This window comes from Balaenoptera musculus, chromosome 1 (genome assembly GCF_009873245.2).
Source record: "Balaenoptera musculus isolate JJ_BM4_2016_0621 chromosome 1, mBalMus1.pri.v3, whole genome shotgun sequence".
Lineage (NCBI taxonomy): Eukaryota > Metazoa > Chordata > Mammalia > Artiodactyla > Balaenopteridae > Balaenoptera > Balaenoptera musculus.
The window spans coordinates 164091880-164118543 of record NC_045785.1 but is presented as its reverse complement, the minus strand read 5'-3'; the positions used below and the strand labels follow the sequence as shown (position 1 = coordinate 164118543).

Sequence of the window (26664 nt, the reverse complement as noted above, 5' to 3'; positions counted from 1 at the left end):
AGATGTGTGTAGGTTATATGCAAATGCTGTGCCATTTTATATAAGGGACTTGAGCATCCACGGATTTTGGTTTCCTGTGGGGGGTGGGGGAGGGGTCCTGGAGCCAGTCTCTTGTGGATACCAAGGGACGACGATACAGGTCTGTATGCGTTGGGCAGAGGTGGGTTGCTGGCTTGTGGTACAGCAGTAGGCACGCACTGGGGCCAGAGCAGCAGCAGTCCTGCCTCCCAGCTCTGTGTGCTGAACACTCCTCAGTAGGAGAAACTGCTTTCTGAACTTCATGCTTATCATTTCTGTAGCTCTGTGGTGTTAGGGCCACAACCAATTTCAAAAGTACCGAGTGGTTGGAGCCGTAAACGTAACTAAGCAGTTAGAGTGGAGGCTAAAGGGAAAGAGTGTTTACTGATGAGAGAAATGTTTGTAGACACTCTATCCCAAGTTGGATATTGTTCACATTGTGGGTGTTTTAAACTACACCTGGTAGCCGATTCAAGGGGAGAGCAGAGGAATGAGTCTCTCTAAATAAGATATTTGACTGGGGGCTGGTAGATCTGAGAGAGAAGAAAGAGCTTTGCTTCACATATCCCTTCTTGCTCAAGTACAGCATGGATAATATTTTTATTGTACAAACTGGGAATTCGTTTTTTCAACCTAAGTTTGCACATTTCTTAAAAGTCAAATAGCTGAATCCGTTCTTTTGGTTAGTTTGTTCTTTCATTGAATGTTTGAACATGATAATTGTTTGGGGGAAATCAAGAAAATATAGCTAAACAGCAAGGAAGGAAAGAGCACTGAAATCCTTTTGTTTTTTAGGTGACCGGAGTGAGAAGGTGAAAAAGCAGATTAAGCAGATGATGGACATTTCTCGGGTATAATCCTTTTTATAGAGTACTGTAAGTGCCTTGAATTCTTACTGTGCCTCACTTTTAAGACTGTTCCTCTCTTCTGCAAATTTTAGACACAGACTGCAATATCAGTAGTTGAAGAGGATCTAAAACTTTTACAATTTAAACTTAGAGCCTCCATGTCCACTAAATGTAACCTGGAAGGTAGGTTGCTTCTTGAAAAGAAATTGCCACTGGAAAAATAAAGAGTGGCTTCCTGTGTGCATGTTCTCACCCCCCTTGACGCTGGCCTCTTCAGCAAGTTCTCCAGTTCTTGTGCACACAAAGCGCAAATGTTTTATCCCTTACAGACCAAATAAAGAAATTAGAGGAGGATCGCAATTCCCTGCAGTCTGCCAAAGCTGTACTGGAAGATGAATGCAAAACACTGAGGCAGAAGGTGGAGATTCTGAATGAGCTCTATCAGCAGAAGGAGATGGCTCTGCAAAAGTAAGGTTTTCGTGGTTCATTGTTAACAATATTGTCATCTAACTAAACGTCTGTACTACTGTAGATAATCTTGTCTTTTTTAAAGACTGTTTATAGTTTTTTCTGTCTATAATTAGTATAGATTTGTCTTTCTTCCTTTCTACCTTGTTTCCCATAACTGGCAATTTTTTTTTTTCCATTTTAACTAATTCTCAGCAATTATTGCCTGTAATTTACTTAAAGCATAGTAGTTATTGGTACTAACAGTTGCTGTTCTGGAAGTGCTTCTTTTGACGATTCATACCCTTTCTGAGGCTCCACCACTTCACTTTTCTTTTGCTGTTGTTAGTTACGTCATTCTGATTTGTCTTGCATTTGTTCTACTAGTTTTTAATATAGCCTTTAAAAATCCTGAGTGATTTGTATGACATGATTTTAAATAGAATAAATACTTCAAAAGGAGTATTTAGTTACTGACAGTATTGTAAGGTTTGGACTTAATATGGTCAATATTCAGACTATACATATATAATATGTAATTGTGGCAAGGTTGTTGGGAGTTTTGAATATAGAAATGCTTGTTTCATCCTCGGAGCAACTTATGAGATAGGTACAATTATTATTTGTATATTAAGTATAGGAAGCTGAGGCTCAGAGAGACTAAGTAACTTACCCAGTATCACATCATAGTGAAGCAGGGCCTTGTACTAGGTTTTTCTGACTCTATAGCACATGCCCCTAACTTTTTAACTGCATGTGTTCTAAATGACAACCATATGGAAACCATAAAAAAAAAAAAAAAAAAAACCTGTTTCATGTGTACGTTTAGGTATTAATCTTTTGAAATATACATCTCAAATTTGGAGTTAGATATCGTTTGAAAGATATACTTTCATAGTTCAAGTTCTCTCCACCAAAAATACCTGAATCCTCTAAAATAGTTTATTGGTGGCAGTTGCTATTCGTGTTTGCTCCTATACTTCACTCTTTGGCATTTATAGCAGTCTATGAGCAGGCTTATTTTGCTAAGCAAATTTAATCTTTTTCATATGCTTAGATTGCTATTGCCAGATGCCATTAAACATTGGAATCATACCACTAACTTTTTCTCTAATTCTTTGCTCACCAAGAAATTAGTTTAGATTTTCCAAGTTTTATTCAGGCCAGCTCTAAATACCTGACTTGCTTCAGATAAATATTTCCCATTTCATTATTTATTATTATTTTTTAAAAAGCACTTCTCTGGGGACTTCCCTGGTGGCTCAGTGGATAAGACTCCACACTCCCAGTGCAGGGGGCCTGGGTTCGATCCCTGGTCAGGGAACTAGATCCCACATGCATGCCGCAACTAAGAGTTCGCATGCCACAACTGAGGAGCCCGTGAGCCACAACTGAGGAGCCCGCCTGCCACAACTAAGACCCCACACAGCCAAATAAATAAATAAATAAATATTGGGGGAAAAAGGCACTTCTCTGCCACCAGTAGTCATCTGAATCACCTAAATGGCAATTGTCTTTCTTTATGATATAGTTAGTGTGGCACTATTTTATTCAACTCCTCCAGCATCCATTCAGTCACCATGTCAGGGCACAAATTGCATGCACTTCATTCCCCAAAGCCACTGTGTATGCTCAGGCCCAAGTCCTCTTTTCTGCCAGCCCTTAACTAATCACCTGTCTCCAGTTTCTCTTTCTTATACCTCTTCTTCCAGGTGTACAGCTGCTAGAAGGAACTTTCTAAAATACAAGTCCTTGTATATCATCATGTGGTTTAAAATCTGTCGAGGAGGCCCCCCCATTCCCTTCAGGGTCAATTTCTGACTGTTTGGCAGGCACACAGGGCCCCTCAGCTGTCCTGAGCTGCCTCTCCAGGTGCATTTCCTGCAGCTCCTTCTGATGCTGCCTGACCTGCAGCCTGACCTGACCACAGTTCCTTCATGCCACTCTGAGCTTCGGTGTAGTTATGCATGCTGCTTTTTCTGTAGTAAAAATGTCCTTTTACATTATTTCCACCTGGCAATCTCCTGCCTACTCAAATGTTTATGTTCCTTAAAATCTTTTCTAGAGTGAGTTGTGGCATAAATAAATAAATAGGTGAGTACTCATTTTTTCCTTATAATGTAATTCCTAAATGTATATTTAGGTTTAAATCTACATATTGGTATTTGCTTTGTATTTGATGGCCTGTTCTATGTTCCTTTTTCTCTTTTTTCTGTCTTTTGGATTATTGGAATATTTTTAATAATTCTGTTTTTCCCCTGTGTAAGCTTGGTAGTTATTGGTTGCTTTACTTGTCTTCATATACTTACCCTAAAGACCACAGCATGTATCCTGGACTTATTCAGTCAATAGATTTACCTCTTTATGGGCTTTAACTCCCTCCTGAGTTAAGATGCTCCTGCATTTTAATTCTTTGTATACTTAAACTCCACAAGATATTTTCATTGTCTATTACAGTGCTTCCCGGCCAGTATTCACTTGATTTACACACATATTTATACAAGCATACCTGGGTTTATTGCGCTTTGCTTTATTGCACTTTGCAGGTACTGCATTTCTTACACATTGAAGGTTCATGGCAACCCCGTGTCAAGCAAGTCTTTCGGCACCATTTTTCCAACAGCATTTGCTCACTTTGTGTCTCTGTCACATTTTGGTAATTCTTGCAGTATTTCAGACTTTTTCGTTATTATATTTGTTATGGTGATCTGTGATCAGTGATCTTTAATGTTACTTTAAAGATTATGAAGGCTCAGATGATGGTTAGCATATTTCAGCAGTAAAGTATTTGATAGTTAAGGCTTGTATGTTGTTTTTCAGACATAATGCTATTGCACACTTTATAATAGACTACAGTATAGTGTAAACATAACTTTTACATGCACTGGGAAACCAGAAAATTCCGAAACTCGCTTTCTTTCCCTGCTTTACTGTGGTGGGTCTGGAACTGAACCTGCAGTATCTCTGAGGTCTGCCTGTAGTTCCTGTAGTTCTTTATCCTCTCCTGCACCTTTGGTCTTCCATTTGGGATCACTTTCATTCTACTTGAAGAATGTCCTTTAGTGACAGATTTCATCAACTTTGTGTGAAAATGTCTTTATTTTGACTTCATTTTTTAAGGATATTCTGCTGGCTCTGGGATTTTTGCAGTTATTTAATTCCAGCACTTTAAAGATAACCAGTTAGTTTCTGGTTTTGAAGTTTCTTTAAGGAATCCAGTATCACTCTTATTTTCCCTGTTCAGATGTCTCACCCCTGCCGTTGCTGCCGTTAAAAGTTCTCTTTTGGTGTTTCAGCAGTTTTATTGGGAGGTGCCTAGGTGTGGATGTTTTTGGTTTGTGTTTCTCTTCTCCTTCCCCTCCCCTTCCCTAACTGTTTTGCATTTATGCTGTTTGAGGTCATCAGCACCTCCTGAATTTTTGGGTCTCTCTCCATATGTTGATTCTGCCTCATTCTCTCTTCTTCTGAGATTCCATTTAAACCTTTTTTTAAATAATTTCCCCTATGTCTGCTACATTCTTATCTATATTTGCTTCATTCTGGATTTTTTTTCTGACCTGTCTTCCAGTGTGCTAACATCTCACTTCAGTTATCAAATCTGCTACTGAAATCATTCATTGAGTTCTTAATTCCAGTTACTGTGTTTCAGTTTTGTAGTCTAATCCTTTGCTGAAATGTGTAATCTTGACACTTTTGCTTCCATGAATATATAAGGCACAGTTATTTTAAAGTCTGTGTGATAATTCCATTATGTGGATCCTCGATGGGTCATTCCTCTTGTCTTCTAGGTTTTAATCACAGTGTCTTGTGGGGTGCCTAGACAGTTTTGATTGAGTGGCAAACATTGTAGAGGGAATTGGAGGCCTAGAATGGTGTTGTTTTCCTAGAGAAAAGATTTGAGTTTATTTCTAGCAGGTGGTCATTATTTTAATCCAGTCAGCAATAGAGGTCATTCAAAAATGGCTTAGTTCTGGACTTCCCTGGTGGCACAGTGGTTAAGAATCCGCCTGTCAATTCAGGGGACACGGGTTCGAGCCCTGGTCCGGGAGGATCCCACATGCTGCAGAGCAACTAAGCCCGTGCGCCACAACTACTGAGCCTGCACTCTATAGAGCCCGCGAGCCACAAGTGCTGAGCCCGCATGCCACAACTACTGAAACCAGCATGCCTAGAGCCTGTGCTCCGCAACAAGAGAAGCCACTGCAATGAGAAGCCTGCGCACCTCAACAAAGAGCAGCCCCCGCTCGCCACAACTAGAGAAAGCCTGCACGCAGCAACAAAGACCCAATGCAGCCAAAAAAAAAAAAAAAGGTCTTAGTTCCTTCAAAGGACACTGCATTACTCATTTGGTACTCCAAGTGCACAGCTCTTTCTAGCCTCAGCCTAAAGCCCAGGGCTTTTACTAGGGTCCCTCTCACTGGTAGCCCTGAGCTCCATCATTTTCTATGCAGCAAGGAGTCTTTTGAAAACTCTGTTCAGTAGCCTCCTTATATCTCTACATTGTCTTAAGTGCATGGGTGAACCTAGGGGAAAAGTGGCTTCAGATGCCAGGCTTATTTGTAATTCTGAGATTCCTTTTTTTTTTTTTTACTAGATCTTGGCCTCATATATTGGCTTACTAGCTAATGTATTAGCTCTCTGATGCCTTCAAGCATGTTCTTTATATTTTTGTCGAATGTTCTATTTGTTTTCAGTGTTCTCAGACTAACTCATTCATTCCTGGAAGCAAAATTCTCTCTGATCTTTTTTCAAGACCCAGTTTTCTCACATCTCTTCCTGAGTCAGGGATTGTTCTGTTGTTAGGTACATCGTTTACACATTAAACTGCGAACTCAGTGTGGGGATAGTACTTTACCCATATTTTTATCTTTAGCATCTTACTAGGTAAAGTATATTATAGCTATTCATAAGACATATGCTGAGTATTGAATGGACAATTACAAAAGAATATACAACCCTTTTTCTCTTTGATTACTAACTGTTTTTACTATAGCTCTTCTGATTATGCTTCTGTTTCATAGAAATTGTTTCAAGTTTCTTTTGAATCAGAACTATGGTCAAAGAAGTACAAGGGTAACAAGAAAATAGCATTTTAAAACCATGTTGCTACCATTGCAATCTCTGTTATAGTAGATTGATATCTTGAGCTCCAAGGTTAGTAGGTTAAAACCAGTTTCCCGTAGATGATACTCTGATTATGGGACAGCTTAGATTCTTTTTCTATCCAGTAGACATGGCCAATTCTAAGATTTTTCTCTTTCCTTTAATCATAATTCTATTGAAGTAGGCAGTAGGAGTCCCACATCTGAAGTGTGGAATTAATCTGTGGTTAATTGCACAATTAGAAGACGTTCTAAAAGGCTTTTTGGGGGCTAATTATCATGGTACCAGCCTTGGATTGAGAAATAGTCCTTCCAAGATTGAAGGAAGAGAAGTAATTACAGGTCTTTCCATGGCAGAAATAAGAGCAATAATTATCCCCTGCTCTATCCTAGTAAGTTTAATTGTGTTAGGTTGATCAGCCCTCGCTTCCCACATTGAAGTAAAATGAGCTTTCATTGTCTCAAACACAGGAAACTTGCCCATGGGGCACAGTGTGTTTTTTCCATTTGTTTGTTTCATTTACTAGTGAGTAGAGAATTATGAGGAGAAGTTTAAAAATGCAGGTGATTTGCCAACAGGCCAGAGTTTGATTTTTATCCCTAAGTGGCAGGTTTGAATTCCTTCCTATGACTTGTTTGTATGTGTGTTTTAGAGAGGATGGGAAGTAACAAGGAGGCATTCAGACAGACGGCTGGGAAAGCAAGAGAAACACTTTCATTTGACAACTGATTTTATCTTAGGAAATTGAGTCAAGAAGAGTATGAGCGGCAAGAAAGAGAGCAGCGGCTGTCAGCTGCAGATGAACAGGCGGTTTTGGCGGCAGAGGAAGTGAAAACGTACAAGTGAGTTCAGCTTCTAAGGAGGGTGTCAGTGGCTGATGAAACTACTGTTGGCTTTTTAAAAAAAAAACTCTTTTACACTGTGTAGAACAAAATGGCACCAGAAGCAGAAATAAGTGGTCAAAACATTTAATTAACATGAGAAAAAATAAATTTTAAGCTAACAAAGGAAAAATTGTTAAATTAACAAAAATTTCCTTACACCCAATACTGACAAGACTGTAAGGGAAATTGGTTCATGCCAACAGTTCTGAGTGGTTTTATATATCGGAGAAATTCTTTTTGGAAGGCAGTTTGCTGTATGATGTATTTAAAAACCATTAAAATGATCATGCCGGGGCTTCCCTGGTGGTGCAGTGGTTAAGAATCCACCTGCTAATGCAGGGGACATAGGTTCAAGCCCTGGTCCGGGAAGATCCCACGTGCCACGGAGCAGCTAAGCCCGTGTGCCACAACTACTGAGCCTGCGCTCTAGAACCCGCGTGCAGCAACTACTGAGCCCACATGCCACAACTACTGAAGCCCACACGCCTAGAGCCTGTGCTCCGCAACAAGAGAAGCCACTGCAATGAGAAGCCCTTGCACCGCAACAAAGAGTAGCCCCCACTCACTGCAACTAGAGAAAGCCCGCACGCAGCAAAGACCCAATGCAGCCAAAAATATAATTAATTAATTAATTAATTTTAAAAAAATGATCATGCCATTTGATAGACCCAGTAATCATAGCTCTGGGAAATATTCTGTGGATATAATTAAAGGAAGAAAAAGCTTTTTGGAGAAAAATATTTATAGCAGGATTGTTTGAGAACACATTGAACAGTTAAGGAAATTATAAGGTATCAGTTCAGAATCTCCAGCTATTAAATAATAAGGAAGGAAATTATGCAGTATTAGTTTTGATCACAGTGTACTCTTATTACAGCCATGTAGAATGTGTTTTTATACATATGGATGAAGTCTGAAAGGGTACAGCTGTAGCTGTTAGAGTAAAGGGAACATGGCGAGATTGTTTAAAATATTGTTCAGTGGTACTCTAAATGATCAAAGCAAGTTTAATTCTTAGGCGGAGAATTGAAGAAATGGAGGAAGAATTACAGAAGACAGAGCGCTCATTTAAAAACCAGGTAATAATTATACTGCCCTACAGCAGCAGACTTCTTTGCTTTCTAATACGTATTATTATAATGAATCTCTGAACATATTTTTTGATGTGTTATCTTTTTCAGATCGCTACTCATGAGAAGAAAGCTCACGATAACTGGGTAAGTTTTTTTTTTTTCTTTTCTTTATTTTGTGTGTTGTCTACCACAGCTTATTTTGGATATTTTTTTTCTCCAATAGCTCAAAGCTCGTGCTGCAGAAAGAGCTATAGCTGAAGAGAAGAGAGAAGCTGCCAACTTGAGACACAAGTATGTGATTTTAAAACATATTTTCAGTGTGTTTTAGAGTCTCTAAAGGCTGTGCTGTGTGGTATCCAATAAGGAATTAATTTTCTATTTCATATTTAAATCCATTCTTTCTCTATATTTAAGATTACTGGAACTAACCCAAAAGATGGCAATGCTGCAAGAAGAACCTGTGATTGTAAAACCAATGCCAGGAAGACCCAACACACAAAACCTTCCACGGAGAGGTAGGGAGCACTTTTAAAGGGCTGCAATCTATTTTTTGGTGAAAAATGTGTTTAAATTACTTTTTATTTCTGAATATGTGTGTAATATTTATGATGCCCTAGAAATTATCCCAAGAACTTAGAAAAAAAAGGTTCACTTAAAGTGGTAATTATTGCCCGTTGTCTTCAGGTCCCCTGAGCCAGAATGGCTCTTTTGGCCCATCTCCTGTGAGTGGTGGAGAATGCTCCCCGCCGCTGACAGCAGACCCACCCGCAAGACCTCTGTCTGCTACGCTTAACCGAAGAGAGGTGCCTCGGAGTGAATTTGGTGAGCATTGACGTGTTACCTTGCAGTAAACTGTTTCAAGAGTTTTTTCCTTCTTTGAGAATTCTAATGCAAGCAGCGGTTGAGAATTTGGGTCTGTCCAATATAAAGAAGGAAATTTCTTAATTTTGTCTTGGTGGATAAATAGTCTACTTTAGATTTGCTTTAGAACAAAAAGCATTTATTTATTATTATAACAATACTATTTGTCATGTATAAGTATATATGTAAAACAAATACGTAAATATCATTTATTCTTATTGTTGTTTGTTTCTTTTCAGATTTTTGCTGTGAAGTATAGGCCTTTATCTTTAAACTTCTGTTGAGTTCCTCTCTTGAATAATATAAAAGTAGCCTTAAAACTATATAATTTATGCAGTGTACATCTATTTCTCATTAATGTGAAATGCTGTAAGTCTGTTTCTAATCATAAATATGTCTATAATACTTGGTAAGATATGGAAGTCAGATTACATATAGACTGAAAAAACAGCATATACAATTGCCTGTAGCTTGAAGTACCTGAGCGGTGCTATTAACGTGCAGGTCTTTCAAATCCAAGATAGTTCTTACTTTAATTCTTTAAGTTTGTGCATAAATTGTTAGTGATTTCTCCTCATACGTATTGGGAGACCCATTTTAAATTTTGCTTTCTGGGTAGAACTGAAACCTGACCTGTCCACAATTGGTTTATTCTGAAAAATTCATGCAAGGGCTGTTATTTCTCTCTCAAGGGTCAGTGGATGGTCACCTGAGGCATCTGGGAAACCCTCTGCCTCTGGTAAGGGGCCTAAGTGTGTTCAGAGAGTCTCAGATTGTAGAGGAGGTGGGTAGGGGACTTTGTATTCTTCTTCAGAGAGTATACAAGTCAGAATAAGTCTAAATCAGTCCTCTGGCCTCCCACAGATCCAGAATCTGGTGCAGCTCCCATGATGACCAGTAGCTCAAGAAGCTCTTCCCCCTCTAAGGTGATGGATGAGGGCAAGGTAAATTCTGCAGTCACTTTGAATTGTAATTAGGTACTTCAGGAGACATCTAATTTCTTCTACCACGCCCTCTCTGCCTCGTCCATCTCCCTTTTGGGTGCTCTGTTATCTCTGTACCATCGCATTTGCTTTTTGAAAAAGGAAACTGTTCTCCAAGAGCCTGAAGGCCCTTCAGTTCCCAGCAGTACGTCTTTGGCTGAGCATCCAGTAGCACTAAGTGCTTGTAGGTTGAACTGGGCTTTTTACTTGGTGTATTTCTGGAAAGGATCAGAGGAGCATGACACTCATCTGCTTTGCTTTAAATTGCATGGCAATGCTGACCTTACTGTTGACTTGGAAGTGTTGCTGGGTTGCTGAAGTCTGGTTGGTTGTTTGGTTGGTTGGTTGGTTTTTACTCCTTTTTCCTGTTTTGGTTAGGTGATTAATCTCTTTAGAGCATCTGTTGTAATTAACCTTAAAATGTGAAAAGTCATCACTTCAATTCTGTATTGTGTGCTTCGGTGTTGAGTGCTCTAAGGCAAGTCAGTTCATCGTATATTGTGTAAATTCATCATTATTACGTACTTGCTTGGAAGTGTGCTATTTAAGAATATCTCCAGTGGTATACCAGGCAAGCCCTATTTTGAATAATCTGAAATTACAGATTAGTAACAGAGGATGTTTGCTATAAGTGAAGTACTGAATAGTGGAAATCTTTAATTACCTGTTGTGCCAGTTCCCAGCAGTAGCCTTGAATTATGTTCACATAAGTGTATTCTCTTGTAACTTGTGTAGCTGCGACAGCTGCTAAGTCCTCTGATCGTACCTCACAGTGCTTTACTGTGTTGACGTCGAGATATGTATTTTCATTATTGAGAATTTCCAACCCAGCTTCCGTAGGGAAGGATGGGTCAGCACCTCATAATGTGAAGGACAGTGTTACCGGTGAATGGAGGTAGATGCTGGAGCTGTGCCTGCTGAACGTGTATATATAACGTTAGCTCTGTTGGGAAATACCTGTGAGTTCCAGTGCAGGACTCCAGGAATACACATCGCTTGAGAGCTCCTTGTGTCCCAGGGCAGCCTGGCTAAGACCCAAGACCCCTTTGAAGTAGCGGACTGACTTCAAAGAGAGTAGAGCCTCCTCTGATAGCGGGGGCAGAGGAGGAAGAGCCCTGGCTTGGAGTCAGGCTGACAGTGGATTCCAGCGCAGCCTCTTACGTGCTGTGTGACCTTCGGCAAGTTATCTAATACTCTCTGTGCCTCTGTTCCCTCATGTTTAAAGCAAGGTGAGATCTTATAACACATGAAAGGAAATTGAAGGTACTCTGAATATTAGCTCTTCTTACGTGTGTAGAAAATGGATTTTTCATTCCCTTTTGTTCTTTCCACTCTTAATATGGAAAAATGAGCTATTGTGGTGACGGGAGGGAGGGGCTGCCTAGAAGCAGTTTACGGTGTGTATGGTATGCTTGTTAGTTCTTAGTTGGGAATCACCGCTGTTAACATCCTTTGACAGTCCTCTTGCATCCTCTTCTGTTTGCCTGTACAAGCAATAATATGAGTATGGTGGAAGTGTTCACTCTTCTGACATTCTTTGAACCCTCCCGAGCTGTCAGTGGGACAGATAGGAGGGGTAGAGTTTCATTGCCGTAGTTCGCTCTTTGGACAGGTGCCTGACATCTGCTTCATTGGGTTTTAGCGTTTACTGGTGTTGGTGCTTTTATCTGTCATATCCAAGTATTTCAGAACTTTCATTACTTCTCCTTTGCAGGTTAATATGGCTGCAAAAGGGCCCCCTCCTTTTCCAGGGGCACCCCTCATGAGCTCCCCCGTGGGAGGCCCTCTACTACCACCCATTCGATACGGACCACCTCCTCAACTCTGTGGGCCTTTTGGGCCTCGGCCACTTCCTCCGCCCTTTGGTATGATGATTGAATGGTAGTAATGGACTTGTGAAGTGTATTCATCTTTTCATTCTAATCCTAGATAAAATTTTAACAGTTGCTACGCAGGGCTGTGAAATGAAAGGGTAAAGCTGGCTGAGTACATTTGAACTTTTCTGCCAGTTTCTCAGGACACATGGGGTGCTGCATAATCTCCCTATACTGAGATGGGCAGTAGGTATCTCTTGTAGACAAGGGAAAATGGGCTGTTCATAGAAAGTCAGAAATATTATTTCTGCCTATGTTTCTTGAACATCTCTGGCTATATACTAGGCTCTGTTATGGATGGAATTAACTCTCCTAACTCCAAGAGCTTAAGGCGTCCTGTAGGACACATACATACATTATATGCAACATAAAACTTGTAATCACCATAATGGAAGTATAAGCAACGGGTCACAGAGTATAAAAGAAGGAAAGATTAATCCATCACTCCCCACCTTGGGAATAAACAGGAAGGAAATGTTAAAGAGAAGGTAGAATATAGTAGCTACTAGGTAGAATGTTGCTGAATTTAATTAGGTGGAGCTGGAAGGCCTTTCCCAGCAGGGCAGACACCTTGATTTTGATGGCATATGTAGGTCCATGCTGCCTACTGCATGAGTTTTTAATTGTTACAGTAACAATGGAATTTCCCTTATCAAAATTTACTAACAGTGAAGCCCTTATTTCATAATCTATCGTCTTAGTATGATATATAGTACTTCTAAGTACAAATCAAGCTCTTGTGAGATAAAGACAGCAGAATTGTGTTGTCGAAAAAAACCACAAGCTAGGTAGAGCCACGTTTAAATCCAGCCTATGTTGCTTCATGGCTGGCTGGCTACAGGCGTGTAACTTAAACTTGCTGAGCCTCAGTTTGCCCCATCTATAAAGTGGGGATGCCACCACCTGACTTCCAGGGGTATGAAGAATTAACGATTAACATACATGGAATCATCTAAATTTAGATATGTTCATATGTAGTTACGTGACTGAATTTTAATTTTTCCAGGTCCTGGTTTGCGTCCACCACTTGGCTTAAGAGAATATGCACCAGGCGTTCCACCAGGAAAACGGGACCTGCCTCTTGACCCTCGAGAGTTCTTACCAGGACACGCACCTTTTAGACCTTTAGGCTCTCTTGGCCCAAGAGAGTACTTTATCCCTGGTACCCGATTACCACCCCCAACCCATGGCCCCCAGGATTATCCACCTTCCTCTGCTGCAAGAGACTCACCGGCTTCCGGCTCCAGAGGTGAGCCCCCGCCTGCCTCTCAGAGCACTAGCCAGGGCTGTTCGCAGGCTTTCACACAGAGCCCGTAACTGACCTCGGACTTCTAGTCTGAGAGAAAGTGGACTGTGCGCTGTTCATGACGGTAGAGGATTTTCACTGGCTTCAGAATCCAAAAGTTGATTTTAAAAGGTTTGTTTTTAGAACTAAGCTGCCTTGGCAGTGTGCATTTTTGAGCCAAACAGTTAAAAAATATCATTTCCCCCTCCCAAAATAAAAATCACCTTGTAAGCTAGAGCCTCCTTACAACTTTGAAATGTGCAATAAAGAATACCTGTGTTTTAGTTAATGTAGCATATGTAACTGCTAAATGATTTAGAATGTCGTGAAAAATATGAACATTTCCTGTGGAAATGCTATAAGAACATGTATTTCCATTTATTATCCTATTTTTAGTGTACACCAGTTGAATACAGAGCAACAGTATTTATAAGCTTGATTTTTAAAAAATATCTGGTCGCAAAGACTGTTACGCTAAAAATGTTTACTAAAAAGATTACTAAACTTTTATCTCCCCTCTTGCTGAAGTTCTTTGTAGTAATAGTTCATAAAAATTTGGTTATTAATATTTCCCAAGTGTCTGTTGACTCATTGTTTTCTCACGAGACTTGTACCATTTTGGAAACATGTAAACTCAAGTTCCCAGAACTGAAGATGGTGACCTGGCAGCACACTTCCCTGGCTCACCGCTCATGAGTTCAACCTCCACGTCACCGGGAAGCACCACAACTGATATGTTTTCCTTCTACTTCAAAGAAGTCAGTGGGCCAATTTGGACAGCATTCACGTGCTTTCTTGTGGCTCTACCTGGTTGAGAATGGTTTTCTGAGTATGAGTTTACATGTAGCAAGAGTTGTCTGACCTGATTTGTTGCTTTTACCGTCTCTTGACGTTAAGGGTGCATAACGGAAAAATGAAAATGATGTGTCATGACCATAAAAGTAAGAAAATTTCTTTCAAAAAATGTAGAGAGTCTGTTATTTCTCCTATACCTTGCCACTGACTTTCAAGGAATATGGCAAAAAAGGGCAAAGAGTAGGTAATACTATGAGAAAGAATGATTTAGGACTGTGAGGCTTGTAACATGCCCTAGGTCAGCAACCATGGGCTGAACTCAGTTCTCTTTGTTGATTGATCCTACTCCAAAATTCATATATGAATACTGGCACTTATATTTAAAAATCAGTAAATCTGAGAATCTAGGATTGCATCATACTTGCTATACCCATTACTGCACCAGGTCTTTTAAACAATGTTTCTAAGAACTAACTAACTCACCAGACACTTTATAGTAACTTTGTAGCACATTTCAAGAAGTTTAAGATTTCAATTAAATCAGAATTATAAAAGGTTGATATTGTTGTTCACGGCTAGATCATACTCTTGCATTCTCTGAAGTTCTGTGATGTAATGATACTACTGAAATCTGCACCGCGACTTGTCACCTTTAGGATATTTAATCCTCTAAGAATACCTTATAAAATAAAGCAAATGCTTCACTGTGAAACAAAACTTTTTCTTTATACTAAACTAAAAGATGCCACTTTAGAAAGATATGGACCGTTGAAAGAAGACAACTCTTCCAAAATTCATAATGAATACATAAGGAGTTTTTCAGGAAAAGAGAATTCCATCTCTGTGTCCTGTTTATTATCAAGAATAGAAGAAATTTAAGAGGAAAACTCCATAGTTAACAGCATAGGTTATTTTTAACCATGTAAAATAAAAAGATTAAGTCACAAATACAGCTTTTGAGTATATCAGTCTCTTCAGGACGTGAAATAATGGTGAAGTTAAGATAATTTCAAAATTTAAATAGTATTTAAATATAGATTACACCAGTTAGGAAGATAATATAGTAGCAAAGGTAAATTAAATCTATTTCAACATCAAATCCTGGAGTCTTTTTCTTTTTTTTAACCTCTAAAGCCTTTTCGGTGTTTGTTCTCTGTTTCATATTGAGAAGTCAGTCAGTTGTAGAGAACTTCCACCTGTGGCTTAGCCGAGCGGCCCCAGACCTGCCATCCCTGCCGCCCCTCTCAGAGCCCTCTGTCTGCACCCCTTTGGCAGCCCAGCCCAGGCAAGCCGCCAATTTGGAGAGGGTGTGGGGGGCATCACCCTCAGTCCCATCAGCCCCGACTCGCTTGAAAATTACATCTGTTTCAGAAGTCATCTCCAGCTAACTGACTGACCGTCTTTCTGGGCTTGGTTGCTAAAATCATCCGAGTTACAGAGCAGCAGCGATTCAGCCTGGAAGTCTGCTAGAGTTGTGGTTACTGTTCAGTGGCTGAGCTTTTCATCGAAAAGTAAATAATTTGTGGGATGTGGAGTATTCTGTGTCTGTCTACTGCTTCAAGACAGTCGCTCGTTTTGTTATTTCATTCAGGTCTGAATTACAAAGCTAAGCTAATCACGCGGTGTTCGATTTAAGCTTCTTTAACACTGATGAAAGGCATTTGGAGTTCATCTACACCATACTTTTGTGAATGACAGCAGATGTGACATAAACTATCACCTTGATATACATGTCTTATGGTCTATGAGAAAAGAGAAAGAACAATGTATCAGTTTTGCTACATTTTAATGGTAGGTTTTTTAAGGGATTATTTTTAGGTCTTGTCAGCAACATCAAACAAAAGGTACTGAGTACTCCACAGGGTACAGAGCGCTGCCAAGCACCTCAGAAAATGTACGTGACATGGAGAACATGTGGTTCTTGCCCCCTGAGGAGCTTACAGTCTGGGGGCGGAGGGCGGGGGCACGGGGCTGACAAGTCACAGTCTAAGAGTTGAGTGAACAACAAAGTAATTTATTAAGGCAAATTCCTCATCCCCTCAAGCTACTGTGGATGGAATCATCTGGAATTAAACTAATCAAGAGGGAGGCAAGACTAAATTGGGTTGAGAATTCTTCAGGCTCATATAGTTTTTTAACATCCATCATAGTAAACAGAACTGACCTAACAGACAACTGAAAGTGGAGACTAGATCTCTTGAAGTGCAAGGGCTAGAACTTAATTGTGGTTACTTATTTTAAAAAGCAAACATACTGAATGGTATTGACTAGGCTTATTACACGAGTTTAAAAATAGGCCAAGTACTGGCACTGCGTTCCCCTCATGCTAGCATTGGTCATTTAAAAGTGAACATTAAATATGTGGGCTCCACATCTAACCCACAGAATGCCCACCCCAAATCTTAAATGTTCTGTGTATCAAATATCCACCTCGTGTGTACTATGAAAGTTTTATTTATGCCCCATTATTAAGTCAAAAGAATGTAAATAGTCAAATTATAAAAAGCTAATGACCTGCATATTTCCATATGGATGAATGTCAGTATATCTACATAGGAAATAAATGGCAATCCTATCTACCTATATAAAAAAAAATAGAATATCTCCAGATTTGCATACTCAGCACTATAAGAAGAGGTATGCAGGTTCTAAGGTTTCACAATCAGTTGTCAGAAAAACAGCAGTTATTCCTGCGGTATCTTGTTAGCATCTGACTCAAATTATTTTTAGATTACACGATTTAGAAGACATTATAAACCCACCAGGAATTTGTTATTATTCTGAGATGGTTCCGTCACTAACCCCAGAATCACAATCAGAAAGAGTAACGATGTGATGTAGAAAAAAGCTAATCAACATGACTAAAAACATGCTCACTTTCAGAAAAACGATCCGGTCATCTGGAAAAATCACAGCTACCACCTGCGAACACACCCATATGGGATACTGATTAGGCCAAGGCACACTGTTTCTAAGCAGGAGAACCATGAGATCAGGGTGAATCAAGGCCGTCTCCGAGAAGCAGCCTATAAATTTCCAGACTGACCTTGGGCAGCATAATAGGTCCAATTCCTCTCAAAGCAGTTTCATACTATCCTACCCACATCAACCCAAAGTCTGACATTAACTCGAAAAACCAAAGAGCATATTGGCGCAGAAGTGGACAGGTGTGTAAACTCTAGCACACTCTTATTGCTGTATTAAGTGTGAAGGTGAGCACATTCCACCCACAACAGTGTCGTTCCAGGAAGCAGGGCAGGAGTAGTGGCAAATTAGAAAAGAGGCTATTCATTGCACGATTAATATAAAAGTGAAAACGTTTCAAGATCTACAGTAAGCCTGTATCCAAAGGAGTCTTTTACATCAGTGACGTGCTGGACTTTGAATTCTGTGCTACAGCTTTGTAATGGACTCACTCTGGCCTGCTGGCCTGGGTACGACTTGCTTCCTGCCTGTTGAAGGGCGAATGTGCTACACAGAGCTAGGATGGTTTCTACTGAGTGGTAAGATTCACAGAAGTTCCAGGGTATTCATGTCAGGATCATTCCTTGTGCAAAGTTTGATGCAGATGAAGATAAAGTGGTTTCTTGGTCAATAATTGCAATTTCTTTCTTTTAAAGTCAGTGGGTTTCTTGTACCTGTAACCACAATAGAAAAGCCATTGATAACTGATCTATTCCCAGGTTACACGTTAAGAAGAGAGCGTAGTCACCGTTAAATTAGTACTACTTCTGTATGTGCGTCACTTACAGCTCTATTACGATTGGCCCAGGCTTAATTTCATCCATCTCCATGAAAGCAAAACACTTGGTGCTGGTAAACCTTTTTTTAGGCTTGTAGTGTTTGAATTCAAAGAAAATAGCTGCACCTAAGGAATTAAAGCAAAGCAGATTAGCCACAGACAGCACATTTCTAGTGTCAATAAATTTTCTTTGATCGCCAGAAGCCTATGAACAAGCAACAACTGTCATAATTTTACAAAGTAACCTCTGTCAAACAATCTCTCTGATGATACGACTGACTATGGTTGTCACCCCAAAACTCGTCTGTACCTGAATGGAGGGACATGTCTCCGTATCATCCTATTCTACAGAGTAGAGCAAAACTTCTTGAGCCAGAATGACTCAGGAATGTAAATAAGTTCATCCACAGGTAGAATTATAAAATATTAAGAACAGAAAATACTAAATACTACCAAAAATACCCACAGAAGACACTTGTTAAGTAGTAACATTACTCATAGAAACGCATTAAGTAGAAAAGGCATGTAAAAGAGTTCATCAAAAAATCCAAACTTAGTTTCTCGAAACAAAAACTCAAAAACTCAAAAATTCAGTTTTTGGGAGTTTGAAGTTTGCAGTCTGAACAACAGCTGGTTCAGTTTTTAAATGTTAACTGCTTCCTAATACCTCTCTCAGTGTCCAAAGCCCTGTTTTGTTTTTCCTGGAATGACATGTGCTTGTGTGAAGACAGCGCTAAGTAAGACGAGGGCTTAGAGAGCACGCCCATCCCACCCCTCCCCCAGTGAACAAGTGGTGATGAAACATGTAGATAGTTTCCTCTCCCCAAAGCCCAACAGATAAGCTCTCTCCACCTCCCCACAGAGAAAAGCTAAAAACAGAATAATAAGTCGCCTCATCTGTGTAGCCAACAACAATTAATTTCTAAAGAAGGCAAGGAAAGAGACGGAAGGACGTCAGGGTCTCCCTGTTAACTGGCTCCTTATTAACACAGGCTTAATCAGAGCGGTGCTGGATCTTGCTTTGCTTTTAAAGACAGTTAACATACATCTAATACTTTCACTGATGACAAAACTCACAAGTGACCAGAAGTTTAACAATGTTCAGAAATGTGTGCGCAGCCCTGGCACCTGGGTCCAGATGGAGCGCTTCACATGTCAAGGAAGGAAAGAAAAGCCAATCACTTAGGAGACAAAGGGATGTGGGTGAGGGAGAGATGGGTGTCTTTATTTATTTATTTGCCGAGCCGCGTGGCTTGTGGGATCTTAGTTCCCCGACCAGGGATTGAATCCGGACCCCAGCAATGAAAGTACCAAGTCTTAACCACTGGACCGTCAGGGAATTCCAGAGATGGGCATATTTAGCATCTGCTACCAACACACACGAAAGGATTACAATTGTTAGGTTACCGGTGACCTCGGTCCCCAGGTGTATGACCCTGCCATGTCCACAAAAGGGTAGCTTCTCTTCTCCCTTCCACGGCAATAACAGAGGCATTTTATTATTTAAAAACCTCATAGATCGGGCTTCCCTGGTGGCGCAGCGGTTGGGAGTCTGCCTGCTAATGCAGGGGACGCGGGTTCGGGCCCTGGTCTGGGAAGATCCCACGGGCCACGGAGCGGCTGGGCCCGTGAGCCACAGCTGCTGAGCCTGCGCGTCTGGAGCCTGTGCCCCGCAACGGGGGGGGCCGCGATAGTGAGAGGCCCGCGCACCGCGATGAAGAGCGGTCTCCGCACCGCGATGAGGAGTGGCCCCCACTTGCCGTAACTGGAGAAGGCCCTCACACGAACCGGAGACCCAACACAGCCAAGAATAAATAAATAAATAAATAAAGTAGCTATAAAATTTAAAAAAAAAAACAAAAACAAAAACAAAAGTAAAACTACAAAAAAAAAAAAAAAAAAAAAAAAACCTCATAGATCTTTAAGATAGCAGATCACATTTCTTAGTCTCTTCAGCTACGGAACCCATCTCCTTGTCATCGTGATTGTGTCTGAGGTCTGAATAAATGTGAAAATAAAGTCACATTTGAAAACAGCATTAAGGTCCAAATATGATACCATCATTTTAAGGAAGTTAAAAAATTTTTATTATTCATCTGCATCATCTGTAGATAATATATTTCCTGCATTGCTGGTATGCACAGCTCTATACTTCACGGCATTTATAAGAAAGGACAAAATGTAAAATGAGAATAGCCTAGGAAGATTAACTGAAATGCTTATAAACATAAAGTGTACTCATTAGCATTAGTCTCAGTTAAAATGACAGTCACTGTACATAACAGATTCAAAGCTGGAGAATAAAGAATCAAATTCTGAATATAGTTCTACTTTTAGCATCACAAACCTTTGGTTAATTTTTCAACATGCTTCTGGAGCTCAATGTCCACATTAAAATGAACATACGTATCTTCTTTTCTTGAAGCCACGGGAGTATCTTGCACGGGAGTTAAATCTATGCCATTCAGATCTAGAGAGGAAAAAAAAGTTTCTGCTTCGAGCCTTCAAATACAAAGACTTAAAAACTGCAAAGGAACTACAAAGGGCTGTGTTTTCTGAAGAGGCAAAAGCTGAGAGGAGATTCTGAGGCCAATAAAGACCCGTGTCTGGGGTGAGCAGGTACCTGAAGGCGGCTGGTTTGCAAGGTCATGTGGAGGGCACGGCGTAGAGAGGGTGGGAGACCCCCATGGATAGGAGGAGGAAGCCTCCTTACACATCACAAAATTGGATCCTTACTAGTTAAGAGGTGTCTTCTGAGGACACGGGCCAGTATATTTTTGTGAATTACATTTGGGGATGTAATATACCCCAATGGTGCTCCTACCACTATTTCCCAACCTTGCTCGGGTGCATGACGTGGAAAGGCCGATAAATCTAACATTATCAGAATTCCCCTGCTGTATTCAAGTCAGAGGACCAAACAATGGACACGACAGCTGCCAAGGAAACTTTTCCATGAATGAACACTTCTTACATATATTACTTAAATTCTGGTTCTACTTGCTATAACATCAGCTGATTTACAATAACCAGATGGCACACTGCGTATGGTATACTGCTGTAATTTTTGGAGCCAGGAATCATCCAGTTTAATCTAATTCAACACAGACTCATTTAATGACTACTCAGTGTTCATGTATTATTCAACAGACCCATCTTAGGGACCTTAAAGCAAGAGAGTACGTTTCGTTTGATTACTTCAGTTCCTAAAGTTATTTAAATAAAACATGTTTCAGTTCAACCATATGCAAAGGTAACATAATATCTACATTTCATTACATTTTTTTGTATTTTACAGTGTTTGTTCCTGAATGAGAATGTACTTTTGTGAATGGCCTGTCAAACACTGTAGGGTATAAATACCTCCCAGTAGACCATGGATTTGAGAACCAGTAACATCAGAAGTTAAAGTGTCACAGGGTTAGCGCTATGGATCATGGTCTCTCCATGTTAAAATTCTTGTCTGGGGCCAAAATCCTTTTTCTTTTATTCGGTACTAATGAACCCATGGGTCTGAATATTTCTATGATCGGTAAAAGTTCCCTCCATATAATTTCAGTCCATACCTGTTTGATTTGTCTCAAACTGCAGGTTTATTAACTGTAGACTGGATTAACTGTGCAGTTATTTCTGAATAATAGTATGACAACTTCATCGTCAATCACCCAATAATTATTTTTAAAAGACTGTTGAGCACTTTACAAATAAAGTGCTGTATAAAATGCTTGGCAACAACAAAACAATTCAATCACTGTGGCTTCCCTCTTAAACCAATGACCAAAAAAGTTGTTTTCAAGGAAAAAAATGGTTTGCCATTGGATAGAAAAAAACAAATCCTAAGAGTAATCATGCTTAATAATGACGGTAACATAGTTAAGGATAAGAAATAATACATCACTCGTCTAATGTCCCGCAGGATTATGCTCAGGGCGTGAATGTTTATGGATGCATCCTACTTCCCTGTCTCCACTCATGGTTAATCGAAGGCCCGATTCTCATCCACCTCTGCACAGCTGTCCTATGTACAAACCTCTCTTGGACAGGAACGAGAGGACCTGAAGTGGAGGCGTGGGAAAACAGGAGAACACTGGGCTTTGCAAAGAAAACCGCACACCCTTGGAAGGTGGGGGACATTTTTTTAACCTGTTTTCTGAAGGATGCATCTGGTGTTAAAGACAGTGTGTCTGTCTAGTCAGCACCCTTGACGGAATTTTAAGAATAAAAAGATATACACAAAGAAAAAGCCAAAAGCAAATAAGAGAGTAAGTTATGGATAGGAAAGGATTTTTAGTAAATCTCTCAGAAATGTTTGGTGAAGGAATGATGACCACCTCTTCCCAGGGATTTTGCCTCACTGTAAAATCAACTAAAATAAGTTGTCACAGATATAAAACATCCCCTCCCTCTCCCCACCAAAAAAGTTCCAAATGAGAAGCAACATTATAAAATTCCCCAGAGGGAAGACAGATATACATAGTTATTTACCTTTTACACTAACTGTGATATAGGGATCAATGCATTGCCCAGCATCTTTCAGGCCAATTTTCTCAATTCTGATAGTGAGTAATGTCATTCCTGGTTCTGATGGCAACCTTGGTAATAAAGTACCTGGCAATGGAGAAACAGCAATAAAAACGAGCTCCACCAATAATTTCAAAGTAAATATTTTAACAACACAGAGAAGATATAACTTTGCTCTTAACTGGCTTAGTAACTAGCCAGGCATTATTTTGGTTTCCAAAACTTCCAGACACTTGATGTTATTCTTCTCAGACAAATGCTTAATTAGACACAAGATACATCTACACTTCCATACTTCATATTCAACAGTAAAGCATAAATTACTAACTCAAGTTTGTTAAAATTCCAATCCAGGAAGCCCAATTACAAATTATCACGTAAAGAATGTACATAATATATATGCTTCACATTTACTCCTATATAATATACTCCATATCTCAACATGAAGTGGTAGAACAAGAACACAAAAAGCTTTATAAACATTTGTTACGTATTTCTAAAGTTTGAAAATTTTAATAACAGAATCAATCAATAAATCTTTCAGCTACTATTAATCTTTCAAGAAATAACGTATAACTTACTATTTATATATTTAACTGAATAACTTTACAGTGTAATTTCCCACTCCTTTCTTCATCCTATTCTGTATGATCTATCCTCTCAGAAATCAGTCCTACTGAGAATGCCACATAAAACCACAAGAGTAATTGTATGTTTGAAATCTTTTCCATAGATCAATTAAATTTTTTAAAACTGAAAACCACCCAGAACCACGCAAGAGCATTCCCCACCAAGAAAATGACGTGAAGAAAGAAATCGACTGTACAGTTTGTTCATTTATTTCAAATAATCGATGAACAGATGCAAACAAAAGTTGATTTTAATTTAATATGTATATAGTACCACAAACTACAGAATCTAACATTTATAAAGGCCTTTGGTTGACACTCTTCAAGTTTCTATCCAACAATGTGTTATTCTACTTTTAATGAGGAAGTATTTGAAGTACATGAATCAATCAACTTACCATGTTCAAAATATATTATTAATACATTTAACTGACTGCAAATGTGCTTGAGGGAATTTTAGGGGGCAATGAAAATGTTCTCAAATTGGATCACACTGATAGACGCACAACACTATAGATTTATCAAAAGTCATTGAATTGTACACTTAGAATGAGTGAGTTTTATGACATGAAAATTACTATAGAAGTCCAAGAGTCTTAACTGGTGGTACCTGTTAAAAATTTTTTTTGACTAATGACAAGGTAGAAGTATAAAAAGCAGAAAAACCAAAATGGGGCATTCAAAGCAGTATTTAATACTGTTTCAAAATTAACATTACTTTTTCACATGAAATATTTTGCCATATTTCAACACATTTTCAATTTTCACAGGTTTTCTTACATTAAAGATAAAAGGTCTTTACTGCACCGTCTATTCTTTAAAAAAATTTTTAAATTGTGAATCTAACACATATTCAGAAAAGCAGATGAAACGAGCGTACAGCTTAATGAAATGTCGGAGAGCAGGCACCCACGTAACCGCCACCGAGGTCACAAACTAAAGCGCGACCTCAGGGTCCCCGTCTATCCCCACTCGATGCTCTTCTGAAGTCCTCCTCACCACCCTGGCTTTTAAAATCACTACTAAAAAGCATCCCTGTATAATTATGTTTTGCCTGCTGTTGAACTTTAGATTTATCCAACTGTTGTCAGTTGCTGTAATTTGTTCGTTTTTATGATTGTCCACAATTAGTATAGTATAGAGGTTGTACAAACATACCAGTTCTTGTATCCATTCTTCTGTTGACAGGCATTTGAGCTGCTTCAAGTTTTTGGAAATTGTTAATGCTGCTGTAAACATTCTTGGATACATGCTCTGCTCCACCTAAGCACACATTTCCCAAGGGAGGACTTACTGAGTCACATGGTGTATCACCTTCATGTTTGCTATGTAATTACAAACTATTTTCCCAAGTGGTCGTGTCAATTTCTACTCCTAGTACAGTCTCCATTGCTCCACATCCTCACTAGCACTTGGGAGTTGTCAGATTCTTCTTTTTGGCCAATTTAGGTGTAGAGAAATGCCAATCTAGTCTTAAGCTCATTTTGCCAATGATTAATGAGTTGAGCACCTTTTCATTTAAAAATAAGCATTTGTATTTCCCTTTTCCTGAAGTATCTATTCAATTATTTTGCCCACTTTACTACTGAAATGCTCACCTTTTAAAAAAATTTTATTTATTTATTTATTTATTTTGGCTACACTGGGTCTTAGTTGCAGCATGCAGAATTCTTAGTTGCGGCATGCATGCAGGATCTAGTTCCCTGACCAGGGATCAAATCCGGGCCCCCTGAATTGGGAGTGTGGAGTTTTACCCACTGGACCACCAGGGAAGTCCCTGAAATGTTCACCTTTTTCTTACTGATTTGTAGCAGTCCTCTAATATTTTGACATAAGCTTTTTGTTGGATACATGTTTTACAAATAATTTCTCAGTGGCTTTCCTTTTTTAAAAAAAATCTGTATAGTGAAGGGTAACATATTAAAACGTGTACAAATTCTAAGCACAGCTTAATGAATTTTCACAAAGTGAACACACCTGTGTGACTAGCACCATATCCAGGAAAGAAAGACACTACCAGCAAGTGTAGAGCCTAACATGTGCCCCCAACATGCACCCAAATCACTCTCTCTCCCAAGAGATAACAGCTATTCTTGACTTTTAATACCCTGATCAGTCTTTGCATGTTTAGAATGCCTTTTCTGTTTATGGTGTCTTCTGATTATGGTAAATTCTTAATGTTAACATATTCAAATTTCTCAATCTCTAAATTCCTTTATAGTCAGTGCTTTCTGTGTCCTATTCAAGAAATCTTTCCCCAGTCCAAGCTCATGAAGGTATTCTTATAAGAGCTTTTTTGTTTTGTCATTCACATTTCATTCTATAATCCACATAGAATTAATTTTTGGCTACGGTGTGTGGTAGGAGCCCAATCCCATTCTATTCCACATGGACACTCAATTGTCCCAGCACTACTTACTTAATAGACTGTCATCTCACCCATGTATCTGCAGTGGCATTTTGATCATAAATCAAGTGTGGGTCTGTTTCCGGGCTCCCCATTCTCTCAATGGACTATTTCTTACCCTTGCACCACTACCGTGAGAGTCTTGATTACTATAATTTTACAAAAAGTCTTGACATTTGGCAAAGCAAATTCTCCCGCCTTGACATTATTCTTCAAGAGTCTTAACTACTTTTAGCCCTTTGCATTTCCATGTAAATTATAACACAACAGCTGTCAAGCTCTTAAAAAAAAACACAAAAAGCCCTGAAACATCAAATAACAAAAACACTGTTGGGACTGCAGTGAAGTTCAGATCAATTTTAGAAACAGCCACATCTTTACAAATTGCTTCTTCCAACCCATGAACTGGAGTATATCTCTCCATTTATTTAAGACTTCTTAATTTCTCTCAATAAAGTTTTACTGCTTTCTTCACATGGGTCTTATACTTTTCATTGGATTTATTAAACTATATTGATATTTTCTGATATTATTATAAATGTTATTTCATTTTCTAAGCAACTGTTGATTGTTTATAGAGATAAAATCAATTCTTTTTTGGTACATAATTTTTTAAAAATCAAGGTACAATTCACATACATTATATTAGTTTCAAGTATACAACATGATTTGATATTTGTATATTGCAAAATGATCACAATAAGTGTATAGAATCAATTTTCATGTACAGATTTTACATCCAGGAACCATGCTAAACTCCTACTTTTTTTTTTTTTAATTTTATTTTATTTATTTACTTTTGGCTGTGTTGGGTCTTCGTTGCTGTGCGCAGGCTTTCTCTAGTTGTGGCGAGTGGGGGCTACTCTTCGTTGCGGTGCGCAGGCTTCTCATTGCAGTGGCTTCACTTGTTGTGGAGCACAGGCTCTAGGTGCGCGGGCTTCAGTAGTTGTGGCTCGCGGGCTCTAGAGTGCAGGCTCAGTAGTTGTGGCCCACGGGCTTGGTTGCTCTGCGGCATGTGGGATCTTCCTGGACCAGGGCTCGAACCCGTGTCCCCTGAATTGGCAGGTGGATTCTTAACCACTGGACCACCAGGAAGCCCCTCTCTTACTATTTCTGATTATTTACCTATAGGCGCTTTTGCATGTTCTACACACATATTCATAAAATCTACAAATAATTTTTATCTTTTATTTC

General features: G+C 39.4%; 2 protein-coding genes across 8 annotated transcripts in view; one reads left to right on the top strand and one right to left on the bottom strand.

Annotated features, from left to right (window-relative positions):
- Window positions 1–13947, top strand: part of MIA3 (MIA SH3 domain ER export factor 3) — a 52952-nt gene extending 39005 nt beyond the window's left edge. For 3 of the 7 annotated variants that reach the window (XM_036852214.1, XM_036852224.1, XM_036852228.1), the window contains 12 exons: window positions 814–869; window positions 959–1049; window positions 1196–1334; window positions 7157–7258; window positions 8319–8379; window positions 8482–8517; window positions 8597–8664; window positions 8788–8888; window positions 9058–9195; window positions 10099–10178; window positions 11932–12082; window positions 13098–13947. In XM_036852214.1, coding sequence (XP_036708109.1) covers window positions 814–869; window positions 959–1049; window positions 1196–1334; window positions 7157–7258; window positions 8319–8379; window positions 8482–8517; window positions 8597–8664; window positions 8788–8888; window positions 9058–9195; window positions 10099–10178; window positions 11932–12082; window positions 13098–13408 — 1334 coding nt within the window. In that variant the 3' untranslated portion in view covers window positions 13409–13947. Of the gene's footprint in view, window positions 1–813; window positions 870–958; window positions 1050–1195; window positions 1335–7156; window positions 7259–8318; window positions 8380–8481; window positions 8518–8596; window positions 8665–8787; window positions 8889–9057; window positions 9200–9926; window positions 9974–10098; window positions 10179–10319; window positions 10398–11931; window positions 12083–13097 lie in introns of all 7 variants that reach the window. The other 4 variants (XM_036852239.1, XM_036852246.1, XM_036852232.1 and 1 more) reach the window with 2 other exon arrangements.
- Window positions 13948–17339: 3392 nt separating this feature from the next.
- Window positions 17340–26664, bottom strand: part of AIDA (axin interactor, dorsalization associated) — a 41044-nt gene continuing 31719 nt past the window's right edge. The window contains exons 7-10 of the mRNA XM_036852264.1: window positions 22399–22521; window positions 20261–20383; window positions 17922–18039; window positions 17340–17809 (exon numbers count right to left, since the gene is read on the bottom strand). Coding sequence (XP_036708159.1) covers window positions 17713–17809; window positions 17922–18039; window positions 20261–20383; window positions 22399–22521 — 461 coding nt within the window. The 3' untranslated portion in view covers window positions 17340–17712. The remainder of the gene's footprint in view (window positions 17810–17921; window positions 18040–20260; window positions 20384–22398; window positions 22522–26664) is intronic.